The 27,348-nt window shown below is 42.4% G+C and overlaps 1 protein-coding gene, 1 long non-coding RNA gene, 1 other non-coding gene and 2 pseudogenes across 3 annotated transcripts; 3 read left to right on the forward strand and 2 right to left on the reverse strand.

Annotated features, from left to right (window-relative positions):
* Window positions 1-462: 462 nt before the first annotated feature.
* Window positions 463-12,633, forward strand: LOC124081483 (uncharacterized). The gene is made up of 2 exons (XR_009225251.1): window positions 463-624; window positions 11,565-12,633. It is a non-coding gene; the product is annotated as an uncharacterized LOC124081483 (long non-coding RNA).
* Window positions 1,917-1,990, reverse strand: Trnaa-ugc (transfer RNA alanine (anticodon UGC)). The gene has a single exon. It is a non-coding gene; the product is annotated as a tRNA-Ala (tRNA).
* Window positions 12,634-13,425: 792 nt separating the features above from the next.
* LOC124081480 (saoe class I histocompatibility antigen, A alpha chain) lies at window positions 13,426-20,705 on the forward strand. Its single transcript, XM_046427673.1, has 8 exons — window positions 13,426-13,633; window positions 13,851-14,120; window positions 14,374-14,649; window positions 16,056-16,331; window positions 16,457-16,567; window positions 18,468-18,500; window positions 18,633-18,680; window positions 20,570-20,705. The coding sequence occupies exons 1-7, from the start codon at window positions 13,441-13,443 to the stop codon at window positions 18,674-18,676; spliced, it is 1,203 nt and encodes a 400-aa protein (XP_046283629.1). The 5' UTR covers window positions 13,426-13,440; the 3' UTR covers window positions 18,677-18,680; window positions 20,570-20,705.
* On the reverse strand, window positions 20,675-21,163 carry LOC124081482 (uncharacterized protein C9orf40-like; annotated as a pseudogene).
* On the forward strand, window positions 21,060-27,342 carry LOC124081481 (etoposide-induced protein 2.4 homolog; annotated as a pseudogene).
* The last annotated feature ends 6 nt before the right edge of the window (window positions 27,343-27,348 follow it).

The raw sequence follows: 27,348 nt of genomic DNA on the forward strand, positions 1-27,348 counted from the left end.
TTTCCTTGTTACATATCATGTCCCCTCCCAGTTGAACACAAGGAGAATGAGAGAACTAGACAGAAGCAATAAAATCATCTCTTTTCAGGTTCCCTGTTTGGAAAAGTTGGGAGACCAGATGTAGAAACAGGGAGACCTGGGCTTGATGTAAGGCTGGTCTACCTGCCTATCCTCTCCTCTTTCACAGTGATCAATCTCCCAAGAAAGCCCCAAGCATGCCCTCAAGGCAGAGGGAGGTTCCTCAACCTGGTCCCCTAAACGCTGGATTGGGGACCCAAGCTTGAGGGTGGGAGCAGAAGAGGTCACAGGCAGCAGAGCCCCATCTTCTGGTCACATTCACAATGTGGTCAGGGTCTTTCCTGTTGGTCCAGATGGGTTTCTGTGGGCAGATGGCATTAGCAGCTTGGTTTCACAGAAGAACCCAGGTGCTGGTGCTCAAATAGCATTCAGTGAGTTTCAAGACTCCCAGAGAGGCCAACCTAACTTCTGAGTCAGAACTGGAAGCTCAGCCCAGAGGAGGAGTTTTTCACACTGCAAACTTTCCTTCACCAAGGGAAGATGACACTTGAATTCCCAGCTCTGCTAAAGCCTCTCAATTTGTTCATCCTCTGCTAGCTGAGGGAAGTAAGTCCACAGCTTGGTTTAACTGTTTTGCTTTGGTGAAATAGTTTGGTTCTTTTGAGGATGGTTGTTGCTTGCAGTTTCTTGTTCTCAGGTTTGTGGCTAGATGATATCTATTTCTATTGCCAATTGAGATAGCAGCTTATTTCCAACCGAAGTAGGGTCACATTTGCTTTTTGTGATTCCGTTGCTCAGCAAACAATATTGTCTCACAGGAGTTTTCTAGAGTGCTGGGCCAAAAGGTTTTGTCCTGTAAGAGAGGACAAAGATAGACCTGAGCTTAGTAGGCAGATTTGGGGGTCTTAATGTGGAAAGCCAGGCTTCCTACTGAGTGGGAAAGGAGATTTCTGATTAAAACAGGGTGGGACCTTGCCCTTAGTATTCAGGAATCTGGAGCATGATGGAGACCCTAAGCTGGGCACTGGGGATGGGAGTGGAAAACCTTTATTCAGATAATAAAGCCCTGTCAGGCTAGGCTGGAGTTTTTCATCTATAAGCCCAGATGACTAACTGAGCTTCAGCGTAGATATGTCTGTCTGTCTCTTGTCCTAAAGACTAGAGTCTCATTACAGGAAAGGAAACTGTGAGCCTCAACTGTGGATGTGACTTTGGATGTGACTCACAGTTGAGGATGTGACTCACAGTTGAGGCTCACAGTTTCCTTTACAGAAGAATCCAGGTAGTCCATGCTTATTCAATGTTTCAAGTCTCTCCTAAGTGACCAGCTTGGATTCAGATGAGCCAGAACTGGAAACTCAGTGCTCAGAAGAAGGGTTACTCACGCTGCAAACTTTCCTCTGCCAGAAGAGAAAGAAGAGCCTTAGGTCCCCAAGCCCAGGGCCATCACTCACCAGTCAGTGACACCTGAGGTCCAAGGTCTATTAAAGCCTCACCAGTTGTTCATCTTCTGCTAGCTGAGTCTGCAGGTCACTTGCAGTTTCTTGATTGGCATTTTTAATATATTTTCCTTTGTTTTTGAGTTGATGGTTAGATGACACTAGCTTTGTCAGTTTTATCATCCTCAGATTAATTTTTAGCCTCTCCAGTTTTTTGTTTGTTTGTTTGTTTTTACTGTTCAGCATTCACAGTTAATTATATCATCCCGTTTTGTCAATTTTTAGTGATTGTTCTTCTTTGTAATCATTTTTCCATTTTTTTGCTTTCACACTCCAATTCATCTGCTGAACTATTCATATCAATAATTCTATGTTGTTCTTGTATATAATTTTATATACATGTGTCCCTCTTTCATAAATACTACCTATTTTATTACATCTTTTTTATGTGTGTGTGTGTGTGTGGTGCTGGGGATTGAACCCAGGGCCTTGTGCATGCAAGGCAAACACTCTACCAACTGAGCTATATCCCCAGCCCTACATCTTTTACATATTATTGATAATAGTGATAGGACACTTGTTGTGTCTCCTTCTTATCTGTTTTCATGGCATCATGAAATTTTCTCTCATAATTCAGTAGTGATTTTACATTTATCTTGGTAATTTTTGTTAAATGTCCATCTTGCTCTTAACAGTGTAAGCTCCATATCACAAAGGTCTTCCTTTACTTCTTCTTGCAGCTTTGGTGTCTAGATGATCACTTGATGTGTCAGAGACCTCGAAACTTGTTAGATGATGGATGTTAGTAAAATGTGGACAGTGAAGTCACACTGCTCCTTGATGTCCTCCTGAGCTCTGAGTCCTGTTACCTCCTCTCATAGCACATTTCAGAACAGATCACTTGTATGGGGTACAGAGTCACACCCACCAACTGATGGGCAGGAAATCAATGGAAAATGAGTCAACAGGGTCCCTGAGAGAAAACCCCCTGGTTCCAGCTAACTTCACCAGTCTTCTTAACCTCTCTGAGTCTCCTTTTCTCTGTCTATACAAAGGATCACATACTGGGTCCTCATGGACATAATAAATGTCCACTACTGGGACATAATAAGTGTCTGGGACACTTATTGACTGGGACATAATAAGTGTTCACTACTCATAACTACTATCAAATTGATTATACATATCATTTAGGTTATTTTCATTCATTTGCTTTTTTTAAAGTTTTTTAAAAAATATTTATTTTTTAGTTGGACACAATATGTTTATTTATTTATTTTTATGTGGTGCTGAGGATGGAACCCAGGACCTCGCACATGCTAGGCAAGTGCTCTACTGCTGAGCCACAACCCCAGCCCCTCATTTGCTTTTATAAACCAAAATTCAAAGGCTATCCTTGTTATATATTTTTAAAAGTGTGTGTGATGTCGTCTTAGGATAAATTCCTAACAGAAAAATTTTTAAAAAATACTTTTAGTGGTAGAAGGACACAATACCTTTATTATTTATTTATTTATTTTTATGTATTGCTGAGGATAGAACCCAGTGCCTCACATGTGCCAGGCAAGCGCTCTGCCACCAAGCTACAGCCCCAGCGTATTAGAACAAAGAGACCAAGCTGGGTGCAAATTTCACAGATCATTTCAGCCTTTATTCAGGAATGGAGCTATACCTATGGGAATGGATCCACTTTCCTGGTGGAAAATGAGTCGTTGAACAAAGGAAGGGTGGCTTAATTAATGAGTGTGTCAACTTGGAATTTGGAATTTGGGGTCTGTTTTACTGGGCAAATGGGAGAGAGTCTAGGGTCAGCAGTCTCTGGGGTTTATCTTTCTGGACCTGATGGAGAGCCTGGGATCAGTGGTTGGTATCTGGAAAGGATATGTTTATAGACGGATTAATGCTTTGGCCCCTTCCCCAGACTGCCTTTCTGGGTGTGATGGACACCTCTTCCTCAGGATTTGTTTTATCACAGAAAAAGAATGTATTGGAAAGGATCAATGCTCTCAACGTATGCCTTTCCTTCTCACTCCCCTTTTCCCAGGTCTCACTATTTTGGGGGTTTGTCATTTTCCATATCTAATACAGCCCCTAAGAGAAATTTTTGCTGGGCACAAAGCATGCCTATATAGTTCCAGCTACTGGGGGGGCTGAGGTGGGAGGATCACTTGAGCCCAGGGGTTCAAGACCAGATTGGGCAACACAGCAAGACCCCATAGGGAGGTAGGAGGAAGGGAGAGAGAGACTGAGAGGGAAAGAGAGAAATTCTTGTGTCAAAATGTAAGCATAATTATATTACTGATACATTTTAAAAATATACTCTTTAGAAATTTAAGCCACTTCTCCCTATGGAACTGGAAATGCAACTCCTGGGATATTTGGAGTGACGGAGCTGGAGGAGAAGGCAGCTGGGGAGGTCCGTCATCTCTGTCTCTTCCACTCTCCTGTCGCCTCCTGTCTCCAAAATAACTTTTTCCTGGTGCTAGGGATTGAACCAAGGGCCTTGTGAATGTGAGGCAAGCACTCTATCAACTGAGCTATATCCCCAGCCTGGACTATGGAATTTAAATCATGTCACAGAGTGATTAAAAAAAAAAAAATCTTTTTTTTTTTTTAAGTGACAGTGCCATGGTTTGGACAGTACCTTCAGTGATTTAATAGCCTGTGTGTCCAAGTAAATGATCATTTTATTTGCTATGGAGTGAAGTCCTAGGGTACTTTCAGTTTCTCTCTGACATATCTAAATTTTAACATCAATCCCTTTAAGGAAAAATCTGTATTAAAAAAAAAAAAAAAACTTCTCTGCAGTAGATCTTGCAGAGGAATTTGTACTATTACACTTGAAAATTGTTATTTATAACCTTTTTTTTTTGGCAGCTCAGTAGGAAAGCTTGTTTTAAACATGGTAGTGCTAGAAATTTTACAAGACTTTTACGGAGCACTTAAATAGGTATAAATATGCATAGAGACAACTAGTAAGCCTGTCCTGGGGAAATAGTCAGATCTTGTATTGTGTTTTGGCTTAGGAAGTAACAAATGACCAGAATCTGCCATGGCAACAGGCTTTTTTAAAAGACACTTTTTAAAAAGATACTGTATCAACTGCAGCTAACTGTCTGTAGTTATCTAAGACTGAGTAAACTTTTCTTTCTTTTTTTAATATTTATTTATTTATTTAGTTTTGTTTTTAGGTGGACACAATATCTTTATTGGTGCTGAGGTTCTAACCCAGGGCCTCATGCATGCTACGCAAGCACTCTACCCCTGAGCCACAATCCCAGCACCCTGAGTAAACTTCTTATTTTTAGAAAGTGGAAGTCTGGTTTGTAACTTTCCTTGTACTTAATTGGGTAAAAGTCTTTTTCACAAACTACCATCTATTTGTGAACTTTGTTAGTCATCCTTTTTTTTCAATTTTTTTTTTTAGTTGTAGATGTACACAATACCTTTATTTTACTTATTTATTTTTATGCAGTGCTGAGGATTGAACCCAATGCCTCACGCCAAACAGGCATGTGGGGAGTCACTCTGAATGACCCATGCCTGCCAGTCCTGAAGCAGGAGGCTCTGACCAATCATTACATTTTGTATTGACCTGGGCATTGTCCCAGCCTGGGAAGTAGGTGTAGGCATGTCACCCATGGGGTTGAGCTATACTCACCTATTCTTTTGTAATACTAGACCTTTGCCCTGTTTCGGATAGAATGTTCCAGGGAAACACCCTTTGTGTCCCCTTATGTTGTTCTGCCTTTGGGTGTGGCCTTCCTAGTTGTCAGTCAACCTGCTGACAGCTGAGTCTGGAAGGTAGACTCAACCCCCTGAAACCTGATCCTCTGCCTCATTTGAATGACTTCTCTCTCTTTTTTTTTTTTATTGGTTGTTCAAAACATTACAAAGCTCTTGACATATCATATTTCATACATTTGATTTAAGTGGGTTATGAACTCTCATTTTTACCCTGTATACAGATTGCAGAATCACATCGGTTACACATCCACATTTTTACATATTGCCATACTAGTGTCTGTTGTATTCTGCTGCCCTTCCTATCCTCTACTATCCCCCCTCCCCTCCCCTCCCATCTTCTCTCTCTACCCCATCTACTGTAATTCATTTATCTTCCTTGATTTTTTTTCCCTTTCCCCTCACATCCTCTTATATGTAATTTTGTATAACAGTGAGGGTCTCCTTCCATTTCCATGCAATTTCCCTTCTCTCTCCCTTTCCCTCCCACCTCTCGTCCCTGTTTAATGTTAATCTTTTTCTCATGCTCTTCCTCCCTGCTCTGTTTTTAGTTGCTCTCCTTATATCAAAGAAGACATTTGGCATTTGTTTTTTAGGGATTGGCTAGCTTCACTTAGCATAATCTGCTCTAATGCCATCCATTTCCCTGCAAATTCCATGATTTTGTCATTTTTTAGTGCTGAGTAATACTCCATTGTGTATAAATGCCACGTTTTTTAATCCATTCATCTATCGAAGGGCATCTAAGTTGGTTCCACAGTCTAGCTATTGTGAATTGTGCTGCTATGAACATCGATGTAGCAGTATCCCTATAGTACGCTCTTTTAAGGTCTTCAGGGAATAGTCCGAGAAGGGCAATAGCTGGGTCAAACGGTGGTTCCATTCCCAGCTTTCCCAAGAATCTCCATACTGCTTTCCAAATTGGCCGCACCAATTTGCAGTCCCACCAGCAATGTACAAGTGTACCCTTTTCCCCACATCCTCGCCAGCACTTGTTGTTGTTTGACTTCATAATGGCTGCCAATCTTACTGGAGTGAGATGGTATCTTAGGGTGGTTTTGATTTGCATTTCTCTGACTGCTAGAGATGGTGAGCATTTTTTCATGTACTTGTTGATTGATTGTATATCCTCCTCTGAGAAGTGTCTGTTCAGGTCCTTGGCCCATTTGTTGATTGGGTTATTTGTTTTCTTATTGCTTAATTTTTTGAGTTCTTTGTATACTCTGGATATTAGGGCTCTATCTGAAGTGTGAGGAGTAAAGATTTGTTCCCAGAATGTAGGCTCCCTATTTACCTCTCTTATTGTTTCTCTTGCTGAGAAAAAAACTTTTTAGTTTGAGTAAGCCCCATTTGTTGATTCTTGTTTTTAACTCTTGTGCTATGGGTGTCCTATTAAGGAATTTGGAGCCCGACCCCACAATATGTAGATCGGAGCCAACTTTTTCTTCTATCAGACGCAGAGTCTCTGATTTGATATCAAGCTCCTTGATCCATTTTGAGTTAACTTTTGTGCATGGTGACAGAAAGGGATTCAGTTTCATTTTGTTGCATATGGATTTCCAGTTTTCCCAGCACCATTTGTTGAAGTTGCTATCCTTCCTCCATTGCATGTTTTTAGCCCCTTTATCGAATATAAGATAGTTGTAATTTTGTGGATTGGTTTCTGTGTCCTCTATTCTGTACCATTGGTCCACCCGCCTGTTTTGGTACCAGTACCATGCTGTTTTTGTTACTATTGCTCTGTAGTATAGTTTGAAATCTGGTATCGCTATACCTCCTGATTCACACTTCCTGCTTAGAATTGCTTTTGCTATTCTGGGTCTTTTATTTTTCCATATGAATTTCATGATTGCTTTATCTATTTCTACAAGAAATGCCATTGGGATTTTGATTGGCATTGCATTGAACCTATAGAGAACTTTTGGTAATATCACCATTTTGATGATGTTAGTTCTGCCTATCCATGATCAGGGTATATTTTTCCATCTTCTAAGATCTTCTTCTATTTCTCTCTTTAGGGTTCTGTAGTTTTCATTGTATAAATCTTTCACCTCTTTTGTTAGGTTGATTCCCAAGTATTTTATTTTTTTTAAGGATATTGTGAATGGGGTGGTTTTCCTCATTTCCAGTTCAGAAGATTTGTCGCTGATATACAGGAATGCCTTTGATTTATGCGTGTTGATTTTATATCCTGCTACTTTGCTGAATTCATTTATTACTCTAGTAGTTTCTTTGTAGACCCTTTTGTGTCTTCTAGGTATAGGATCATATCATCCGCAAATAGTGATAATTTAAGTTCTTCTTTTCCTATCTTAATGCCTTTAATTTCTTTTGTCTGTCTAATTGCTCTGGCCAGTATTTTGAGAACTACATTGAATAGAAGTGGTGAGAGAGGGCATCCCTGTCTTGTTCCAGATTTTAGAGGGAATGCCTTGAATGACTTCTCAATAAAAGTGTTCAGCACATGCTCTCTCTCTCTTTCCACAGACCCTTAAGGTCAGAGGAACCATCACAGGACCCAAAGAAAAAGGTTTCTCTGTCTCTTGTGTGGTTATTTCATGCAGCCCAGTTCACCTGGAGTGACCCTGAGTGTTTTAGTCATGAGGAACGAGATACAAAGCGCTCCATCACTGAGCCACAACCCCAACCACTATTAGTTATCTTTTATTTGGTAAATGATGAGCTGGTGTAAATTTGCACAGTTCATGTATAATGATTGTGATACAGTTGTACAGATTTCTATATTTTGGATGATAACATTTTCTTCTCTCCACACACAAAAAATTGTTTCTTATCTTGGCATTTTTTAAAAAGAAATTTTATGCCAATATTTAATCCCATCAACATTTATGGCAGTATATTTTTCCTGTATTCAATATTATCTTTTGCTTTCATCTTTGTCAAGCTGGTCGATTTTATTCCCATCTCTTAGAACACATTTTAATTTTGTTCTCATTTAGTACTAACACACTTGACTTTTGCATATTTTTATTCCAAATTACATTATGATTCATTATTTTCCAAATGGGATGTAGAGATTTTAAAATATTGAATTTAAGAAAAATAAAGCAGCCTCTGATATCTGGGAACTAGCTAACACTTAAAATAACTAAGCCTCAGTGTATGTGAAGCTGGCCTGATGTTCATTGTTAAACCATGTGATTCTCCAGATGAACATAAATCATCCTATAAAATACCAACACAAGGTCAGACAAGGTCACTCTGAGACCACGACAAGACACTCCATAATTTGGTCAAAGCACTCTTCTGACCAATATGAATGTCTGATACTTCTTATTAGAGCTTTATTTTGCTCTCATGGGCCCTCCCTAGACAAGATATTAAGACACCCAATTATAGAATTGCCCCTGTTTTTATTTTTTTAAGTTGGACACAATATCTTTATTTATTTGTTTTTATGTGGTGCTGAGGATCGAACCCAGGGCCTCGAACATGCTAGGTGAGTGCTCTACTGCTGAGCCACACCCCCAGCCTGCCCCTGTTTTATGACAAATAATCCCCAGAATTACCCAAACAAGACCAGATCCTAAATAGGTTCTTTCTAATACCCTCTTACTCAGATGTCACATGGCCTTCCATGCTACACACTTTTGTACCCAGTTGTAAGTAATAAATCCAATTTCTACACCCATATTGTATTCCTGGTCATCTTTGGCTGAAGGGCATGGATATATTACTATTTTGCCTATCAAGTCTCTTATGTGCCTATAAGATTAATTATGGGTTAATGTACATTTTTGTATTTATGGCTGTCCAACTGAGTAGTTAAAATTGCTATCATTTTTAATCAATTAAACTTTATTAGACATGCTATATTTTTTTTTTTTTTTTTTTTTTAAAGAGAGAGTGAGAGAGGAGAGAGAGAGAATTTTTTAATATTTATTTTTTTTTAGTTATCGGCGGATACAACATGTTTGTTTTGTATGTGGTGCTGAGGATCGAACCCGGGCCGCACGCATGCCAGGCGAGCGCGCTACCACTTGAGCCACATCCCCAGCCCAGACATGCTATATTTTAAGGACATATTTTTCCATATGAAGATGAAAAACTTAAGATCATGCTTCAAGAATCCCTCTTCACTCCACAGTTTTAAACATTTCATGCATATTGCAATCTACGTTGTGACTGTGAGGAAAAGGGGGTCCAAGAGTGATGAGAAAAAAAATGTGTTGGAATGTAAGGGTAGGTGGAGCAATAGGTAAAGAATTCTAAGGTGGTAGAATTCTAAGATTTAAATTTCTTATTTTATAGTTCAAGAAATATGGGGTTGTGAGGCACTGGGTTCAATCCTCAACACCACATAAAAATAAATAAATAAAATAAGGGCATTGTGTCCATCTACAAATAAAAAATTATATAAATATATACATATATATAATATAAAGAAATATGTCTTACAGGGCATTTGATAAATATCGTATTCAATGAATAGTTTATCTTGGGATAAAGACTTATTTGACTGCTTACATTGATCAGGAAAAAACAAATAATGCAGAGTAACAGACTAGGATTAATACCAGCAATGGATTGTTACGTTCCACGACTAAACATTCAGGGTCACTCCAGGTGAACTGGGCTGCATTAAAATAATCACACAGAGACAGAGTAATACCTTTTTCTTTGTGTCCTGTGACAGCTTCTCCCACCTTAGGGGTCCCTGGAAAGAGAGAGAGGAGCACGTGCTGAACCCTTTGATTGAGAAGAAGCCATTCAAACGAGGCAAGGGGTAGGGTTATAAAGGAATAGGTGAGTGTAGCTCAACCCCAGTGGGTATGCCTATTCCTGAAGCCATGACTTATGATCCAAGCAGGAAAAAGATAGACCACTCCAGACTACAGTGATCTTTCAGATCCCAGTGGTGCAGCAGGACTTAAAAGGTGCGTGCATTTGGAATGGCTTTCCACAATGGATTTTTTTTTTTTTTGTGCTGGTGATTTAATCCAGGCCTCACATATACTAGTCAAATACTCTACTACTGCCCAGCCCAAAGATAAATATTTTTTAACACTTAGAACCTTGAGGTGATAAATCATGTTTTTATTAATATCTGTATGCTTTAGTTATTAAAATACATATCAATTAAATTTTATTAGACATGCTATATTTTAAGGATATATTTTAAGACTCACATAGACATATCCAAGATTTCCATATGAATAAAATTTTAATATACTTCAATTTTGGAGTCTCACGGTATTAGGGGAGACTGAAAACTAAAAGCACTCTATATATGCGCTGTCAAATATGATAGCTACTAGTTATGTGTCATTTTGGGGGGGGGTACTGGGGGTTGAATGCAGGGGCACTCAACCACTGAGCCACATTCCTAGCCCTATTTTGTATTTTATTTAGATACAGGGTCTCACTGAATTGCTTAGTACCTCGCTATTACTGAGGCTGGCTTTGAACTCAAAATCCTCCTATCTCAGCCTCCTGAGCCACTGAAATTACAGGCGTGTGCCACCTCACCTGGCTAGCCATGTCATTTTAAAAATTAATTAAATAAAACTTAAAATTCAAGGGGCTGGGTATGTAGTTCAGTAGTACAGTACATGCTTGGCATGTACAAGGCCTTGGCTTCTATCCTCAGTATCACTAAAAAATTCAACTGCTCAATAACATTAATCACATTTCAAGTGCTCAATAGCCACATGTCTAGTGGCTATCATAATAGACAGTACAGATATAAAACAATTCCTTCATCACACATAATGTTACTGGACAGCATTGCTCTTGCTGCTTTGTGGGTCTCTGGTCAAGTGCACTATAAGAAAGGAATCAGTATTTTTTCTCCTGTATCAATTTCCCATTGAGATATGAATATATATTAAAGCGCTATGTAACAAAACCCAAAGAGTCATGAGTGAACCTGTCTGATGCCTTCAAATACAAAATGTTTCCAATACCAAACAGGAAACACCTATCTATCCACCCAGTTCTCTGACTGAGGAAACTGGCATCAAATTTTCGGGGGGGTAAGTTCTCTTCTAGAAAGATCCAGAAACAGAGTTCCACCCTAAGTTTTGGAAAGCAGTCCAGCTCAGAGAGAAGGGTTCTGGAAATTGAAGAGGAAGCAAAGAGGCAAGGGGCAATTAGAAGATTCTCTCTGGTTTACTCAGAAGAGTCATTCTCTGTTAAGGAACCCCTACCCCTGAAATCACTGAGATCCTTTCACAGGATCCACACTGAGGACAAACTAAACTCATAGCATTACCAAGACAATAGTTACCTTTTCCCCAGTTTGACATTTGTAAGGTAATTCTACCTGCACTTTCGCAAGAAACAAAATTGTGGCACCAAACTGCAATCAGTTAATTTGTTCTTCACCACTATTTCTTATAGGAAGAAAAAGGAGAAAGAGAAGATGGGGAGGAAGAGGAGGAAGAGGAAGCAGAAGAGGAGGAAGAGGAAGAGGAAGATTCAAATATCTTGTTGAAACTATAAAAATTAACTTTATTACATAATCATTCTTGATTTCCAAATATGTAAACTACTGGATGTAATAAAGTGGGATCTATGCATTAAATACTTATGCTATAAACCAAAATGCTATGCTTGTCTCAGGAAAATAATTTGCATAAACTGAAGTAGTCTCTTTCTTATGAAATGTCATTTTTACTTAAAAGAATGAGTGGTACACACAGACTGTGTAGTTCAGTGGTAGAATGTTTGCCTAGCATTTCAAATGAGGCCCTGGCCCAGCATCAGAAAAACAAACAAAAGACAACAATAAATGATAGAGAAACTCTCTTGGATACTGGATAGATTAGGGGTATTTAGAGGACACTTGGGGTATTTGAATGAAAGTCTATCATTTCAAGGAAAGCAACTGACAGTATATTTCTTTCCTAAGATAAAATTTAAGCATTCTGAAAAAAATTGAATTTTTGAAATCTGTCACTTTAAGCTTGACAGCTTCCACAAAATCAGGAATTTTTCTCACGGTATCTGTGGTGTTATTAACAAATGTAACTTTTTTTTTTTTTAACCCAGTGGTGCTTTATGGCAGAGCTATATCCTCCATTCTTTTTATTTTATATTTTGAGGCAGGATCTCACAAAGTTTTCCAGGCTGTCCTCAAACTTGCAGCCTCCCCAGTAGCTGGAATTGCAGGCATGCATCACTGTGCCCAGTCAAATTTAACCTTTTGTTAATTTGTTGAGATGGGTTAATACTTGAAAGATTTGCATACTCAGTGAACCAACCCTTACTTTTAAAAGTCATCCATTAGTACAAGATCCATTCAATGGGCATTACAGATCAACTGATTTTAATGTAAAAAAACAGAAATATTTGATAATAAGGTTCCAGGTTGTAACTAACCTTTACGAAATTATCACTTATATGGTCTTAGTGTAGTATCAAAGATGGATATACGTAATTATTACATTGAATAAACTATTAAAACTAATCCTCTCTTTTTAAACTCAATATTTGTGTCAAGTGGATTTCTTTCTTTCCTTAGGTTTTTTTGTTTTGTTTTGTTTTGTTGTTGTTGTTGGTTTTTTGTTTTTTATTTTTTATTTTTTTTTAGTAAACATCAGTCAAAGTAAGAGAATAAGGTGAGGATGTAGCTTAGTGGTACAGGGTTTGCCTAGGATGGGCAAAATCATGGGTTCTATCTCCATCACTGCAACATTATAATTATAGTTTAAAACATAAAAATCTTCAGCACTAAAAAAATAAAACTCTAAGAGAAAGAATGTAGAAACAAATATAAATGCATCAGTCTTCAAATGACCCAGATAAGAATGACACTTGCAAAAATGTAAAATGATCACACTTCTGTTTTGAAAACTAATTATTTTTCATAAAAATATTATTTCTGCTAACATACAATGGTTATTTATGTTATTCAAATGAATTAATTTTTTTCAAAATTCTGTTTTAATAATTTCTAACATGATAAATATTGATATAATCCACAGGGGGGAAAAATCCCTTTGGATGTGTTCTAACTAGTTCTCTGAATATATTTATAGAGATCCTGAAACCTAAAAGTTTAAGAACTGAAAAAGCACACATTCACTGAGCCAGGGCTCAGAGAGGCAATGTAACAGAGTGCTCCACTCAGGATAGGAGTCAGGGCCGCGTCCCAGGTCCTCTGACATGGCTCTAGTCCTGCCCTTAAGTGTCTAGAAGGAGCAAATCCATTGTTGACAACCGCCTGAGCAGTTTCGTTTCTCAGCCCTGGTCTAGTCCTTCTTCCTGGAAACCCATGACGCGGCCCCATTTCTTACTCCCATTGAGTGTAGTGATTCTAGACAAGCCAATCATCGTCTCCACGAAGTTTTCACAGTTGCGATTTCGGATTATAGGATTATCGCTGAGCTGGGAAATGGAGCCCGGGGCGAGCCTAATCTTTCTCCTGCTGCTCTGTGAGAGCCTGGTCCTGACCGAGATCTGGGCGGGTGAGTGCGGAGTCCGGAAAGAAACAGCCTCTGCGGGGAAGGAGGGAAGGGATGGCCCCACGCGGGTACAGGACCCCGAGAAATTGATTCTACGCAGCCCCAGACCTCTTCCCTGGTCCCCTCCGCCGCCCGTGCCCTGCCCTCTCTCCTCGCCCCCTCTCTTCCCCTGCTCCAGGAGGAGGGTAGCGCCGTGTCTGAGCAACTCCCGGGTCCCCAGGTTCCTTCTCCCTGAGATATTTTCACACTGCGGTATCCCGGCCCAGCGGCGGACAGCCCTGGTACGTAGCAGTCGGCTACGTGGACGACACGCAGTTCGTGCGCTTTGACAGCGACGCAGCTGATCCCAGGATGGAGCCACGGGCGCCGTGGATAGAGCAAGAGGGACTCGAGTATTGGGAGGAGCAGACTCAGCGCGCCAAGGACACAGCAAGGAGTTTTCGAGTAAACATGCGAACCTTGCGCGGCTACTACAACCAGAGTGATTCTGGTGAGCGACTGGGGCCCGAATAGCAGCAGGTCATGATCCTCATCCCTCGCGGATGTGCCGAGGTCGTCCAGAGTCGCTGGGAAGGAGATTCACCCCTCCTCCCCTTGACCTGGCCCGATCTCAATCTAGAGAAAGCCCACGGGGATTCGCTTCAGTTTCGTTTTGGGTTTGGTCCTACGGCCCCAGAGATCAGTGGGCGGTACTAACTTGGGGCAGGGCCACGTGGGTGTGGCTAACGTAGGGACCCGACCAGGTTCCCACACACTCCAGTGGACCTACGGCTGTGACGTGGGCCCAGATGGCCGCTTCCTGCGAGGCCATGATCAGTTCGCCTACGACGGCACCGATTACATCTCCCTGAACGAGGACCTGCGCTCCTGGACCGCGGCGAACACCGCGGCTCAGATCTCCAAGCACAAATCTGAGGCAGCCCAAGAGGCTAAGTACCAAAGAGCCTACCTGGAAGGGGAGTGCGTGGAGTGGCTGCTCAGACACCTGGAGAATGGGAAGGAGACCCTGCAGCGCGTAGGTAAGAGGGGCTACAGGAAACTCTCGCAGTTTCCCTCACGCTGGGGTTGTGCCAGCAGCTGAAGACCCTCAAGAAGTAGAGGAAGGGACCCGAGGTGTTGCGCAGTGGTAGAGCGTTGCCTAGAAGGCCGGAGGCTCAGGATTCAATCCCCAGCCCTCCAAAGGGGAAAAAAGTAGAGAAAAATAGGTTCGAAGTCAGAATTGGGTTTCCAGATCCTGTACCACGGAGTAACACGCTAGGATGGCTACTTTTCCCTCAGGGACAGTTAGGAATCCAGTCTCTCCGGGATTAGAGAAAGACCTTTCTTGAAATAATTGATTAGCGGTTCTCTTTGACTTGGTTCCTTGACTCTGTCAGAAGCTTTGGGAACACCTGGGGATACTTGTTCTCTGGCCTTATTCCCTCCCTGCCCCGAAGCCAGTATCTTTGGAGGTCTGACTCCAGCTTTTCTGATTCATTCAGCCCCTACCCAAGTCAGCACCAGAATCCCTTCCCTCTTGACCCACCCTCAAAGACCTAGAGTCTTCTACTCTGAACTATCTCACCCTAATTTTAGAACTTCTCAAGGAAAAGGAAATTAACCCAGATGCCTATGTCCTGGTAATAGGTTTTGTGCACCCTTTCCTCCCTCCAGTTGTGCGTTCTATTGTCAGAATGTTCACACTACTCTATTCCCATGATAAATGCAAAGTGCCTACGTTTTCTGAATCTTCCTGTCAGACCCCTCAAAGACACACATGACCCAACATCCCATCTCAGACCACAAGAGCACCTTGAGGGGTCTTGGGCTTCTACTCTGCTGAGATCACCCTGACACTGTAGCACTTAGGTATGAGGGGCTGCAAGATGTCTTGTAGATCTTCTCCCTTGCTTCCCCCAAGAAGGGGAGGAGAATGGCACCATGCTAGGACACCACCCTTGTCCAGAGGGAAGTGATGGACCTGGATTCCCAGATGCTGCCCCAGAGAGGAACTGAAAGCTACTTTCTCCTAGGACAAGTAAGCGATGCAGTCTCTTTCTCCCTGGCTGATGGGAAAGATAATAACTGACCACAGTTCCCTGGCAGCAGTCTTGACATCAAGGACACACTGTCAGGCCATTTCTGCCTAGTGTCTTTGGAGGTGTGACTCAAGCTTTTCCACATCTCTCAGCCTCCACCCTGATCAGAACGTGAAGTCCCTCTCAGAGCTGAAACCTCTTACACTGCATTACCTCAACCTGATTTTAGAACTTTCCAAGGAATAGGAGATTATGCCAGATCACAGAGTCCAGACTTTGTCTAGGTTTTGTGCTCCCTCCCCACCCCAATCATGTTGTCCATTCTCCAGATGGTTATGGGAGTGGCTGCTTCAGTGGCCCAGGAGAGGTAATAACAAAATGTCTGAGTTTCCCTATTTTTTTCTCAGACCCCCCGAAGACACATGTGACTCACCACCCTAGCCCTGAAGGGGATGTCACTCTGAGATGCTGGGCCCTGGGCTTCTACCCTAAGGAGATCACCCTGACTTGGCGACGAGATGGGGAGGACCAGACCCAGGACATGGAACTTGTGGAGACCAGACCTGCAGGGGATGGAAACTTCCAGAAATGGGCAGCTGTGGTGGTGCCTGCTGGAGAGGAGCAGAGATACACATGCCATGTACATCATGAGGGGCTGCCTGAGCCCCTCACCCTGAGATGGGGTAAGATGAAGGCCCGGAGCCTGTTGTCAGGAAGCAAGCAGGAGGCTTTCTGAAGACCCTCAGCAGGGTATGGACTGAGAGCCTGGGGATCAGGGCCCCTCAACTGACTTCTCTTTCCCTCACAGAGCCACCCCCTCAGGCCACCATCCCCATCTTGGGAATTGTTGCTGCTGTGATTGTCCTTGTTGTCACTGGAGCTGTGGTCGGTTTTGTCTTGTGGAGAAAGAAAAACACAGGTAGGGAAAGTGCACGGTCGAATTTTTGTCCCACTGGTGGTCTCAAGTACCTGGTAGAAGTGTGCCCTGCCTTGGTAATGGGAAGTAATATCTACCCACATGTGCTTATTCAGCCTAGATTGACGGGGTGACCAGCGCCCCAGCAGAGCAGTTTCCTGCTCAGGAGGTGTGAGCTGCATGGGAAAATGAAAAGTCTGAAATAATCAGTAAGAAATAAAGACAAAGACAAAGATTAGATTTAAAAAACGGGATTCCTTGGCATTGGGCTTGTGGCTCAGCAGTAGAGTACATGCCTAGCACGTGTGAGACCCTGGGTTCGATCCTCAACAGCACATAAAAATAAATAAATAAAATAAAGGAAAGTATCCATCTACAATGAAAAATTAAATATTTTTATTAAAAAAAAAAAAGTGGAGTTCCTGATGGGTCTTCCAGCCCTGATAGGAACTGAACTGAACAAAGGAAAAAGGCCCCAATTCTTTTTTTTTTAATTAATTAATTAATTTGTTCTAATTTGTTATACATGACAGCAGAATGTGTTCATAGTACACAAATGGAGCACAATTTTTCATTTCTCTGGTTGTACACAATGTAGAGTCACACCATTCATGTCTTTATGCATGTACCTAGAGAAAGGATGTCCACCTCATTCCATCATCTTTCCTACCCCCATGCCCCTCGCTTCCCCTCCCTCCCCTTTGCCCTATCCAATATTCCTCTATTCCTGCCATGCTCCCACCTCCCACCCCCATTATGGATCAGCATTCACTTTTCAGAGAAAACATTTGGCCTTTGGTTTTTTGGGATTGGCTTACTTCACTTAGCATTATATTCTCCAGCTCCATCCATTTACCTGCAAATGCCATAATTTTATTCTCTTTTAATGCTGAGTGATATTCCATTGTGTATATATACCACAGTTTCTTTATCCATTCATCTATTGAAGGGCATCTAGGTAGGCTAGTGAATCGTGCTGTTATAAACATTGATGTGGCTGCATCACTGTAGTATGCTATTTTTAAGTCCTTTGGGTATAGAACAAGGAGTGCGATAGCTGGGTCAAATGGTGGTTCCATTCCAAGTTTTCTAAGGAATCTCCATAGTGCTTTCCAGATTGGCTGCACCAATTTGCAGTCCCACCAGTGATGTATGAGTGTGCCTTTTCTTCACATCCTCTACAACACTTACTGTTGCTTGTATTCTTAATAGCTATCATTCTGACTAGAGTGAGACAAAAAGTTAGAGTAGTTTTGATTTGCATTTCTCTAATTACTAGCAATGTTGAACATTTTTTTATATATTTGTTGATGCCCTAATTATTTAAGGGAGAGTACATCAAAGGCAGGGATGAGGTTTCAGTGTGGGAGGAGTCTTGTTTCTGGGTTTGGCAGTAAACAGGTTCTTTGGTGTTTGGCAGATTACGCCCATCTCCAGGAGGCTGTTTGATCCTAAGGCTGGGAGCTAAGACATGGCACCAGCATGATCTGGGCTTTCTTGAATGGGTGAATTTCACCCAGGAGTTCCCAGAGAAGCAGCTTCCCTGCCTTAATGGCTCCAAGAAACCCATAATTTATATATGGCCTCCAATACTGGACTTGTTTACTCTTTTGTAAAGCACATGGGAAAAAAATGGAGAAAAATTTCCCCTGATTTTTGCAGTGATGGGGAACTGACTCTTACACCTCTGGCATTCAGAGGCCAGAGGGGAATTTCCCTGCTGAGGACAGACCTCCAGCAGAGCAGTTGGCTCCATCACTATACATCTATTTTCTTCTAGTCTCCTGGTCCTTCCCTACATCTGTAGTCACAGTTCTAGAAATGTCCCCCGTGTCCAGGACTAGGGGGTACCTCTAAGACCTGTTTTTAAGCTGCTCTCTCACAGGATGTTTTCTTCCCACAGGTATAAAAAAAGGGCCCTATGCTCCAGCTCTCTGTAAGTATGAAGAACAGTGAGCCCTGAGACCCTTGGGATAGTGATGTAGTTGGGAGCTGATCAATCCCATAATTTCTCCATTTTCCGCATCTCGTGTGGGCTCTAACCAGGTTCTGTTTTTGTTCTGTTCAGGGAATGACAGTGCCCAGAGCTCTGATGTGTCTCTCACGACTTAAAAAGGTAAGACCCTGGGGGGCCAGAAGAGAGAGAGAGGGATTGGGAAATGGAGAGACTCCTGGGTTACAGGACTCTCCTAGGAATTTCTGACATTTTGAATGTTTAATAGGTTGTTCAGAGTGTCTGCATTACAATGAGTGATCTGAATTTGTTCATAATACCTTCATTTATAGTGTGAGACAGCTAGCTGTCTTCTGTGGGACTGAGCAACACAGGATTTCTTCAGTTCTCTTCCTGCTCCCTACTACAGTTTCAAGAGGTCCCAACTTCTCTTTCTGACTATGTGTCTGTGTTCCTATCATCCTAATGTAAGGAAACCAAGAGGAGGGCATCCCTGATCACTAAGACCCCTCCCCATACTGCCCTGTTCTCTTCTTCAGTCAACTTTCCTGTGTAGCAGATGTGAGGCTAGAATGTCTTCATTTGTGAGAAACTTGAGTTAACTCCCCTGCTGGGCCATGTGGCCTCAGGCACCCATGCTGCTAGTCTGCCCCACTCTTCTAGGGTTTGAGTGACTGTCTTTGTGCCTGGGCTTGTCTTCCTAAAGCCCCATGGGTGGAGCTATGCTCATCTGTTCCTTTGTAATATAACCCCTTGCTCTGTTTAGGATAGAGTCTTCCATGGAAGTGCCTTGGGTGTGTACCCTTCTCTTACTGTGCACTTGGATGTGGCCTACCTAGATGTCAGTCAACCTGCTAACAGTGGACATTATGAAGATAGACTCAGCCCCCTGAAACCAGGCCCCTTATCTCATTTGAATAGCTTCTCCTCAATAAAAGGGGCTACCGGGTACTCTTGCTCTCTCTCTTCCTTTGGACCCTTAAGGTCGGAGGAGCTGTCACAGTGACCCCAATGAAAAAGTTATTTTTTTTAAGAGATGAAAAATAACTTGTTTAATGCTACATAGGTAGAAAGTGGCAGTACAGTCTTTAAAACCATTTCTGGCCACAATGACAGACACTGTCTTCTGTTCTTATTGTCAACCCATATTTAAATATTGCAGTACATACAAAATGTCAAAAATTTCCCCTCTAGCATTTACTACCTTTTCTGAATTTTGGATTTACTGTCATCACCAACAAAAAAAAATATATACAAGTAAGGACAAGTTACTAAATTACAAAGCCAATATTCTGGATGCAGTACATATGTTAATTAACTTAGTCATTGATACTTAACTACAAAACAAATTGCTTTATTTTTTTAACAATGAAAAGTGACAGCAACACTATAAATTACTTGTGACAAAGTCATCAATGGAGAATAATAAAAACAAAGCTAATTAACAGGCATTTTTTCAGTTCAAATTAGTAATTTCCTTTAAACAGGAATACTAACATTGATCTAGTGGTTCTCAACCCTGTCTGCACATTAAAGAAATGGAGGTCACTTTTCTTTATCCATTTTTGATTAACCATAATAGAGTTCAACAAATATCAAATATTGGAAGTTATTTAAACTCGAATTGAAATTCTCACTACTTTTTATTTTTACAAAACTTAAAAAATAATACTAGCTTTCAAAGAATCCCCACATTTTAATTTTGCATAGATGTTCAAGTCAGTTATTTGTTCAACTAAAAAGAGTCAGTAAGATGTATTAGAAATTATTTTATTAATAAGTTATTATAAAATGATATTCATGAGCCACAAACTTTTGGGTGCAGATGAGAGAAAGATTTGAGTATTTTCCATGCATTTCTAAAACTTCTAGAATCCTTTTTTGTAAGATCAGTTTCTTAAAAGTCAGAACCTAAACAAAACTTGCTTCTTTAAAAATATATGCATAAATATTTTGCCTACCACTCTGCTATATTGTTGACAAATCCCTATTAGTAGGTCAGTAGTAACTACAGGCACTTATCTTCAAAACAACCTTTCCTCATTTTTCAGGTTTGGAAATCAAGTATGGAAAACAACTTTTTCCTAAAAAATACATGAATTCACTTAAAGATGTCTCCTCAAATTCAGGAAATCCCATTTCTTCGGCTCTTTATGTCAGGACTCCATATAAATCTCAACCACTTCATTCTTGCCGTCAAGTGTTGCTTCTGTCTGGTTGTTTTCACTCACATCTTCGATGTCTGACAGATCAACAGGTGGTAAAGGATCTCTCCGGTACTGGAAAGTATTATACAGCCAAAATTCTTCATTGTGCTGGAGCGGTGCGGCCCCCCAGTCTTGCTGCGGAGGCCCTGTGCGTCCCTCCCCGTGGTCAACACCAGCCACAGGGGGCTGGGCGTCCTGGGGCTCCTCCCCTGGCCCCCGGGGCCCTCCGGGCAGCATGTCGCGGCGCTTGCTGGACGAAGCCGAAGGCTCTGACTTGGCCCCTGAGTCGATTTTGCGCTTTCGCGGTAGCCCAGGATGCGAGGGCCCCAACGGCGGGATCCAGATCTACGGCGTTGGCTCCTCCGTGAAGTCGCAGAGCTGGAGCCGCTTCCAAGGCACGTGGAACGTCAGCGGCTCAGCCGCAAGCCGCTTGGCCATGGGCCTAAGGGTTCCAGCGGAGACAGACTGCCAGCGCTGATAGCCGCAGGGTGGAGCGAGGGAGGGCAAGGCCCAGAAAAAGGTATTTGTGCCTCTTGTGTGGTTATTTTGCGCAGCCCAATTAGCCCAGTTCAATTGGAGCGATCCCTGAGCCTTTTAGTCATGAACAGAAACTTGGCATTCACTCCTGATTTAGTTTGTTTCGCTGGGATGTAGCTGCTTCTTTCCCTAGGGAAAAACAGAATCTGGACATTTGTCCCATGGAATATGGTTGATGTGTTAATTAAATTGTGGGAGGGCTGGAGATGTGGCCCCCGGGGCTCTCCGGGCAGCAGCGACAGCCGTGGCTCGCTTTTCTCCAGGCCGCGGCCCTGACGCTCCCCGCCGCTCTGGGAGCTGCTCTCTCCGCTGTCGCTGTCGGAGTTGGGGTTCCTGTGAGGGCTCCTCTGACCTTAAGGGTCCGCAGAAAGAGAGAGAGCCCGGGAGTGCGTGCTGACCCCTTTTAATTGAGGAGAAGCCATTCAAATGTGGCAAGGGGTCAGGTTTCAGGGGGCTGAGTCCAGCTTCATGATGTCTGCTGTCAGCAGGTTGACTAACATCTAGGAAGGCCACACCCAAGGGCAGAGTAAGAGAAGGGGACACACAAAGGACGTTTCCAAGGAACATTCCATTCCAAACAGGGCAAGGGGTTAATATCACAAAGGAACAAATGAGCGTAGTTCCACCCATGGGGCTGCAGGAAGAGTAGCCAGATCACCAGGGATGACCAATGTGCCTCAACCAATCAGGAGGGGAAAACGCTGGTCACTATTTTTTAGTTTTCGGGGGACACAACATCTTTGTTTATATGTGGTGTTGAGGATCAAACCCGGGCCACGCATACCAGGGACAAGCATTACCAGGGCTGGTCCTGTCTTCAGGACCATGGGCAGGGAGGTCATCATGCCACTGAGTTAACCTAGGTTGAGACCTGAGTCCAACCTTCAGCTCCAATTTTTTTTTTTTCAATTTCTATAGAGAATTATCCCTGTTATTGTTAGTAGGTATGAATTATGGTCTCATCTCCTCTGGCTATCTCTCATCTTCGAGAGGAGCAGGAGTCCTTTTTCCTATCATTGTCCCACAAAACTCAGGGCAGTTTCCTGGATTGTATTTTTCATCACTTCTCCAGTATTTTTAAAGGAACCAGATTAGGGGAATAGCAGAGAGGAAAGATCTCACAATTTCTCATCTTAGATATTTCACAATGGCTGACTGCAAGCTGGAGAGCTGGAAGAACCACTAGCTGTGCAGTCCAAAAGGCTGAAGCTCCAGAATAAGAGGGTCAATGGTGCTACCCTAATCTGAGACCAAAAAGATTCTGGAGAATCTGTTTTGGAAAAGTGAAGAAGTGGGAGTCCAGTATCTTCAGATAATCACAGCAACAGTCAAGAACCCATTCAACAGTGCGGGCGCAGCGGCCCGGCTCTGGGAGCGCCCCGGCGGGCGGCCAGGCGCAGAGGGGCCGAGACGGTCCGCGGTGGGCGAGGGAGCTGCTGGTCCTTCATGATGAGAGATTTTGGGGTGCTTCTCTCTCTTCTGTGTAGTTGACAGTCTGGGTGGTGAGGAGATGGCTGACAGTGTCAAAACCTTTCTCCAGGACCTTGGCAGGGGAATCAAAGACTCCATCTGGGGTAAAGCTAGATGCTCGAATCCAGCAGAAAAGAGAGGAGCAACGTCGAAGAAGGGCAAGTAGTGTCCTGGCACAGAGGAGAGCCCAGAGTATAAAGCGGAAGCAAGAGAGTGAGCCACGTATTGTTAGTAGAATTTTCCAGTGCTGTGCTTGGAATGGTGGAGTATTCTGGTTCAGTCTCCTCTTGTTTTACCGTGTGTTTATTCCTGTGCTTCAGTCAGTAACAGCCCGAATTATTGGGGATCCATCACTACATGGAGATGTTTGGTCGTGGCTGGAATTCTTCCTCACATCAATTTTCAGTGCTCTTTGGGTGCTTCCCCTGTTTGTGCTTAGCAAAGTTGTGAATGCCATTTGGTTTCAAGATATTGCTGACCTAGCATTTGAGGTATGGGGAGGAAGCCTCATCCATTCCCTAGTGTCAGCAAGATAATTGCTGACATGCTCTTCAACCTTTTGCTACAGGCTCTTTTCCTTATCGAGGGAATGTTTGTGAGTCTCTTTCCCATTCATCTTGTTGGTCAGCTGGTCAGTTTGCTGCATATGTCCCTTCTCTACTCACTGTACTGCTTTGAATATCGTTGGTTCAATAAAGGAATTGAAATGCACCAGCGATTGTCAAACATAGAAAGGAATTGGCCTTACTACTTTGGATTTGGTTTGCCCTTGGCTTTCCTCACAGCAATGCAGTCCTCATACATTATCAGTGGCTGCCTCTTCTCTATTCTCTTTCCTTTATTCATTATCAGTGCTAATGAAGCAAAGACCCCTGGAAAAGCATACCTTTTCCAGTTGCGCCTGTTCTCCTTAGTGGTGTTTTTAAGCAACAGACTCTTCCACAAGACAGTCTATCTGCAGTCTGCCCTGAGTAGCTCAACGTCTGCAGAGAAGTTCCCTTCACCGCATCCATCTCCTGCCAAACTGAAGGCTGCTGTGGGCCATTGAGTTGCCTGTCATCTAAAGGGGATGGGTGGATTGGAAAGAAGTTGTGGCAACTCTTTTCTCTATCCTCTCCTGGCTAGGGAAGGCAGGACCCACTCTGCCAAGGGCCCTCTGTGTATTCCCTTCTCTTTGAGGAATTTTTGTCTCTGGTACATGGGAGGCAGGATCTTTCTGACACCAGTATGTGGATTTTTAATACCACCGTGAGTCTGAAAGGACCACAGGTTTTTCTGCAGCTGTTTTCTAGCATTTGCCAGCCCCTGTGCCTGGACTGATTTAAATACTTTGTTTTTCTCCCTGTGCCATTTACCCTCCCACCTCTCCTTCCTGCCTTCTAGCAACCTTGGATGAATGGGTTTTGTAATTCTAGTTGTTGTATTTTGTGGGTTTGTTATTTTTGTTGATTTTCTGTGAAGCACATACATTGGATGTGGGAGGTAAAGGAGTATCTCAGTTGCTCCTTGTTTACTCCCTTTATAGCCATCACTGTCTTGTTTCTTGTATCTCAGGTTAGGTTTTGGTCTCTCTTGCTCTACTGCAAAAAAGTAAAAGAAAAAGAAGCAAAGCAAAAAAAAAAAAAAAAAAGAGCCTGAAGAGATGGGACAGAATGAAAGACCTCACAGCCAGACTGGCTGGGTTTTGAGGAGTAATCTTTTTTTTTTTTTCCTTCCCCTTGAAGGGGAAAAAACTTTTTTCACTGGTACATTTAAAGCTCCCCAGCTATGGGGAGGTACCAGTTCTGGACAAGTGCCACTGTAACACAGAAATGCTCAGAGAAACTGAACTGAACTTTTCAACTCTGGAAGGTGGAAATTTACTGTTGGTCACTGCCGGGTCTTACTGGTATTTCAAAGGAATATTGGGTGCTGCAAATAGGAACTAAAGGGGTAAACTTATTAAACCCATTAAATCTGTGATCAGTGATGTTTTTCTGTCATTTTAAGACATTTATGGGCTGGGAGGGTAGTGGTCAAAATACTTGTACAATTTTAAAATGTCACAATTAAATGTGAGCTGGTTTCCCACAGTGTGTCTAATGGCTAAATTTACAAATCATGACATTGAGAGATGTATTCATCAAACACAAGACTTAGTCTTGGATAATCTGGTTATAGTTTTTAGAGATTAGCTCTGAAAAATGTCCCCTGAGGAAATTTGGGTTATATATTATAATTGTGTGTATATCTTTGGGTTGATTGTTTTAAAGTCTATGTGTATCTTGTGTATTCATGAAGGGAGGAAGGTTCATCTAGATTTCAGTATACTGAATATGTCATTCATTTGTCAAGGGAAGAGATCAGACATTTGGTTAACAGAAACCTTCACTATGTATACAGCAAAATAAGGAATTAAAAATTGTTGCTGGGAATTGTAATCTAAGTTTGAACTGCTTATGCAATTGATGGAAGGAGGGTTTTTAAATAGTGGGTATCTTAGAAGTGATTATTATTTCCAGGTTATAAACAAAAAGTTGTGGAAGACATAATTTAAAATATACTTCTAGCATTCCTGGGGGGGGGGGGAAGAACCCATTCAAGAAGAATCAAGCTTGCAACTGCTGCTGCTTCCTTGTCCTTCCAATTTTTATTCCATCCAAGTCATCATCCTATTGGTCAATACTGCCCACATTTAGGGAGTGTCTCCATTTCAGTTGGCTATCTCACATGCCAATCATTCCTAGATACACCCTCATTGACCACATCAAAGCCCAGGATGGACTGAGCACAGACTGGGTGCCACCTTGTCCATCCTCAGCTGCTTTCATCCTTCTCCTGTCCCCACTGTAGCAGACTCAGCACAGCAAATACCTGTGTGCAAATACCTTGGCATTTCTTAATCCAACCAGGTTGATAATTCAAATTGACCATAACAGGTGCTGTGGAATGCAGGAGGGATGGTGTGAAGGGAAGGAGGGCAGCGCTTGTGAGAAAAGCCCAAATGGCTCTTAGTGTGCGGCAGATGCCACACAGCATGTGGTCTAAGGCTTTATTAGTAAGAGGAGGGAGGGGAAGACACTGATCATTCTTTCAGCTCTCATTTGTTGAATACTGAATAGATGACACTCAGTTTTCATCTAGGATACATGAGGGAATTGAACACAGGCCAGAATTGTCAACTTTGTGGAGCCTGTGTTCTGTAGGAAAGAGTAAGGGGAAATACTCTAAGCACAGTAAATAAGGACAGTGTTCATGTTAGATGGTAAGTGTTGCAAGGCAGATCTTGAAGCCAGATTTAAAATTAGGTAGTCAGTGTAGTTAGGTAAATCGGGTCTAATATCATATCGAGTGAAATCTAAAATGGAGGCCATGCTGATAATGATTCTGGGAAACGCAGGACAACTCATGGAATGTTAATGAAGTCCCGGAAAGGCCCTAGGCCAAAGTCCACCCCAAAGAAATGTTAATGGAACCCAGGAAACAGCCCCCAACAGATTTGGAGATAGCCCATCCCAAAGAAGTGATAAGCCCATCCCAAAGAAGTGATAATGAAGTCCTTCCTGCCCAGATTACTTGTTTGGCCCACCTGTGTCCCAGCCCTTCCCCCTTACATTCCATCACCAAACCTATAAAAAGGGGAACACATTCGCCCTTCAACGGATTCCACCTCTTGGGTCCCCTTCTTCCTCCAGGAGAAGTCTTTTCTGCTGTCCTTTAATAAACTTATAATTTCTACTCTGACCTTGCCTCGGTGTGCTCTCTGGTGTTATTCTTCAACATTGGGGAAGCAAGGACTCGTCACCAGTCAACAGCGGTAACAATCTCAGAGTGGGTATGCGGAACAGGGAAGATGGCTGTTTTACTAGGGACTTGTTAGCAAGGTGACATTCGAGGATAGATTTGAAGGACATGAAGGAATTTGTTAGGATGTTTGGAGGAAGATCTTTCTAGGTAGGAAGAAACTCCAGTGCAAATGCACCAGGGTGGGATCCCCTGTGTGTGTTCTGGGAAGAGCAAGAATCTAGAATGTCCTGAGCAGAGTCACTGAGAAAAACTCAGAGGCACAGCCAGTGTCACAAGATCTGGAGGTTGACGGAAAGAATCTTGCATTGAGTGAGGCAGTTTTGAGCAGAGACAGACATGGTGAATCTTTTCAAATCATCACTCTTAACTGTTGCACTTGAAAGACCCCAGCCCAATAATTTTAGGCCCAGTAATAAATCACCAGGGCTTGCTTCCGCACCTGCACAGACGTCAGATGTATTTTTCAGAAAATCAGTTAAATGTAACCGATTAAGAAAGGACAAGATGGTTGGGAAAGGAGCCGGCAGGGTTGGGCAAACGGGATCATACAATGAAAAACCATACAATGAATAACAAATGATTTTTATGTGGTTTTTCCAGGAACCTATAGTGAAAAACAAGTTTACCCTTTAAGTGACCTATATGCTGGATTCAAAAGAGCCAATGAGATACCTGTTACTGTGCTAGGAGGGAAACTGACCACTGTACCCTATAAAAGATCTGTACCCCAAAGCCCGGTGTGCCAGTTCACCGAAGCTCCGGCTGAGGTTTCGCTGAGCACCCGCAGGCGCCTGTGTATCAATAAATCGCCTCTTGCTTTTGCAGCCAGT

This window comes from Marmota monax, unplaced genomic scaffold, assembly GCF_021218885.2.
Source record: "Marmota monax isolate L192 unplaced genomic scaffold, Marmota_monax_Labrador192_F-V1.1 WCK01_AAM20220418_F8-fsc00426, whole genome shotgun sequence".
In the NCBI taxonomy this organism is placed as follows: domain Eukaryota; kingdom Metazoa; phylum Chordata; class Mammalia; order Rodentia; family Sciuridae; genus Marmota; species Marmota monax.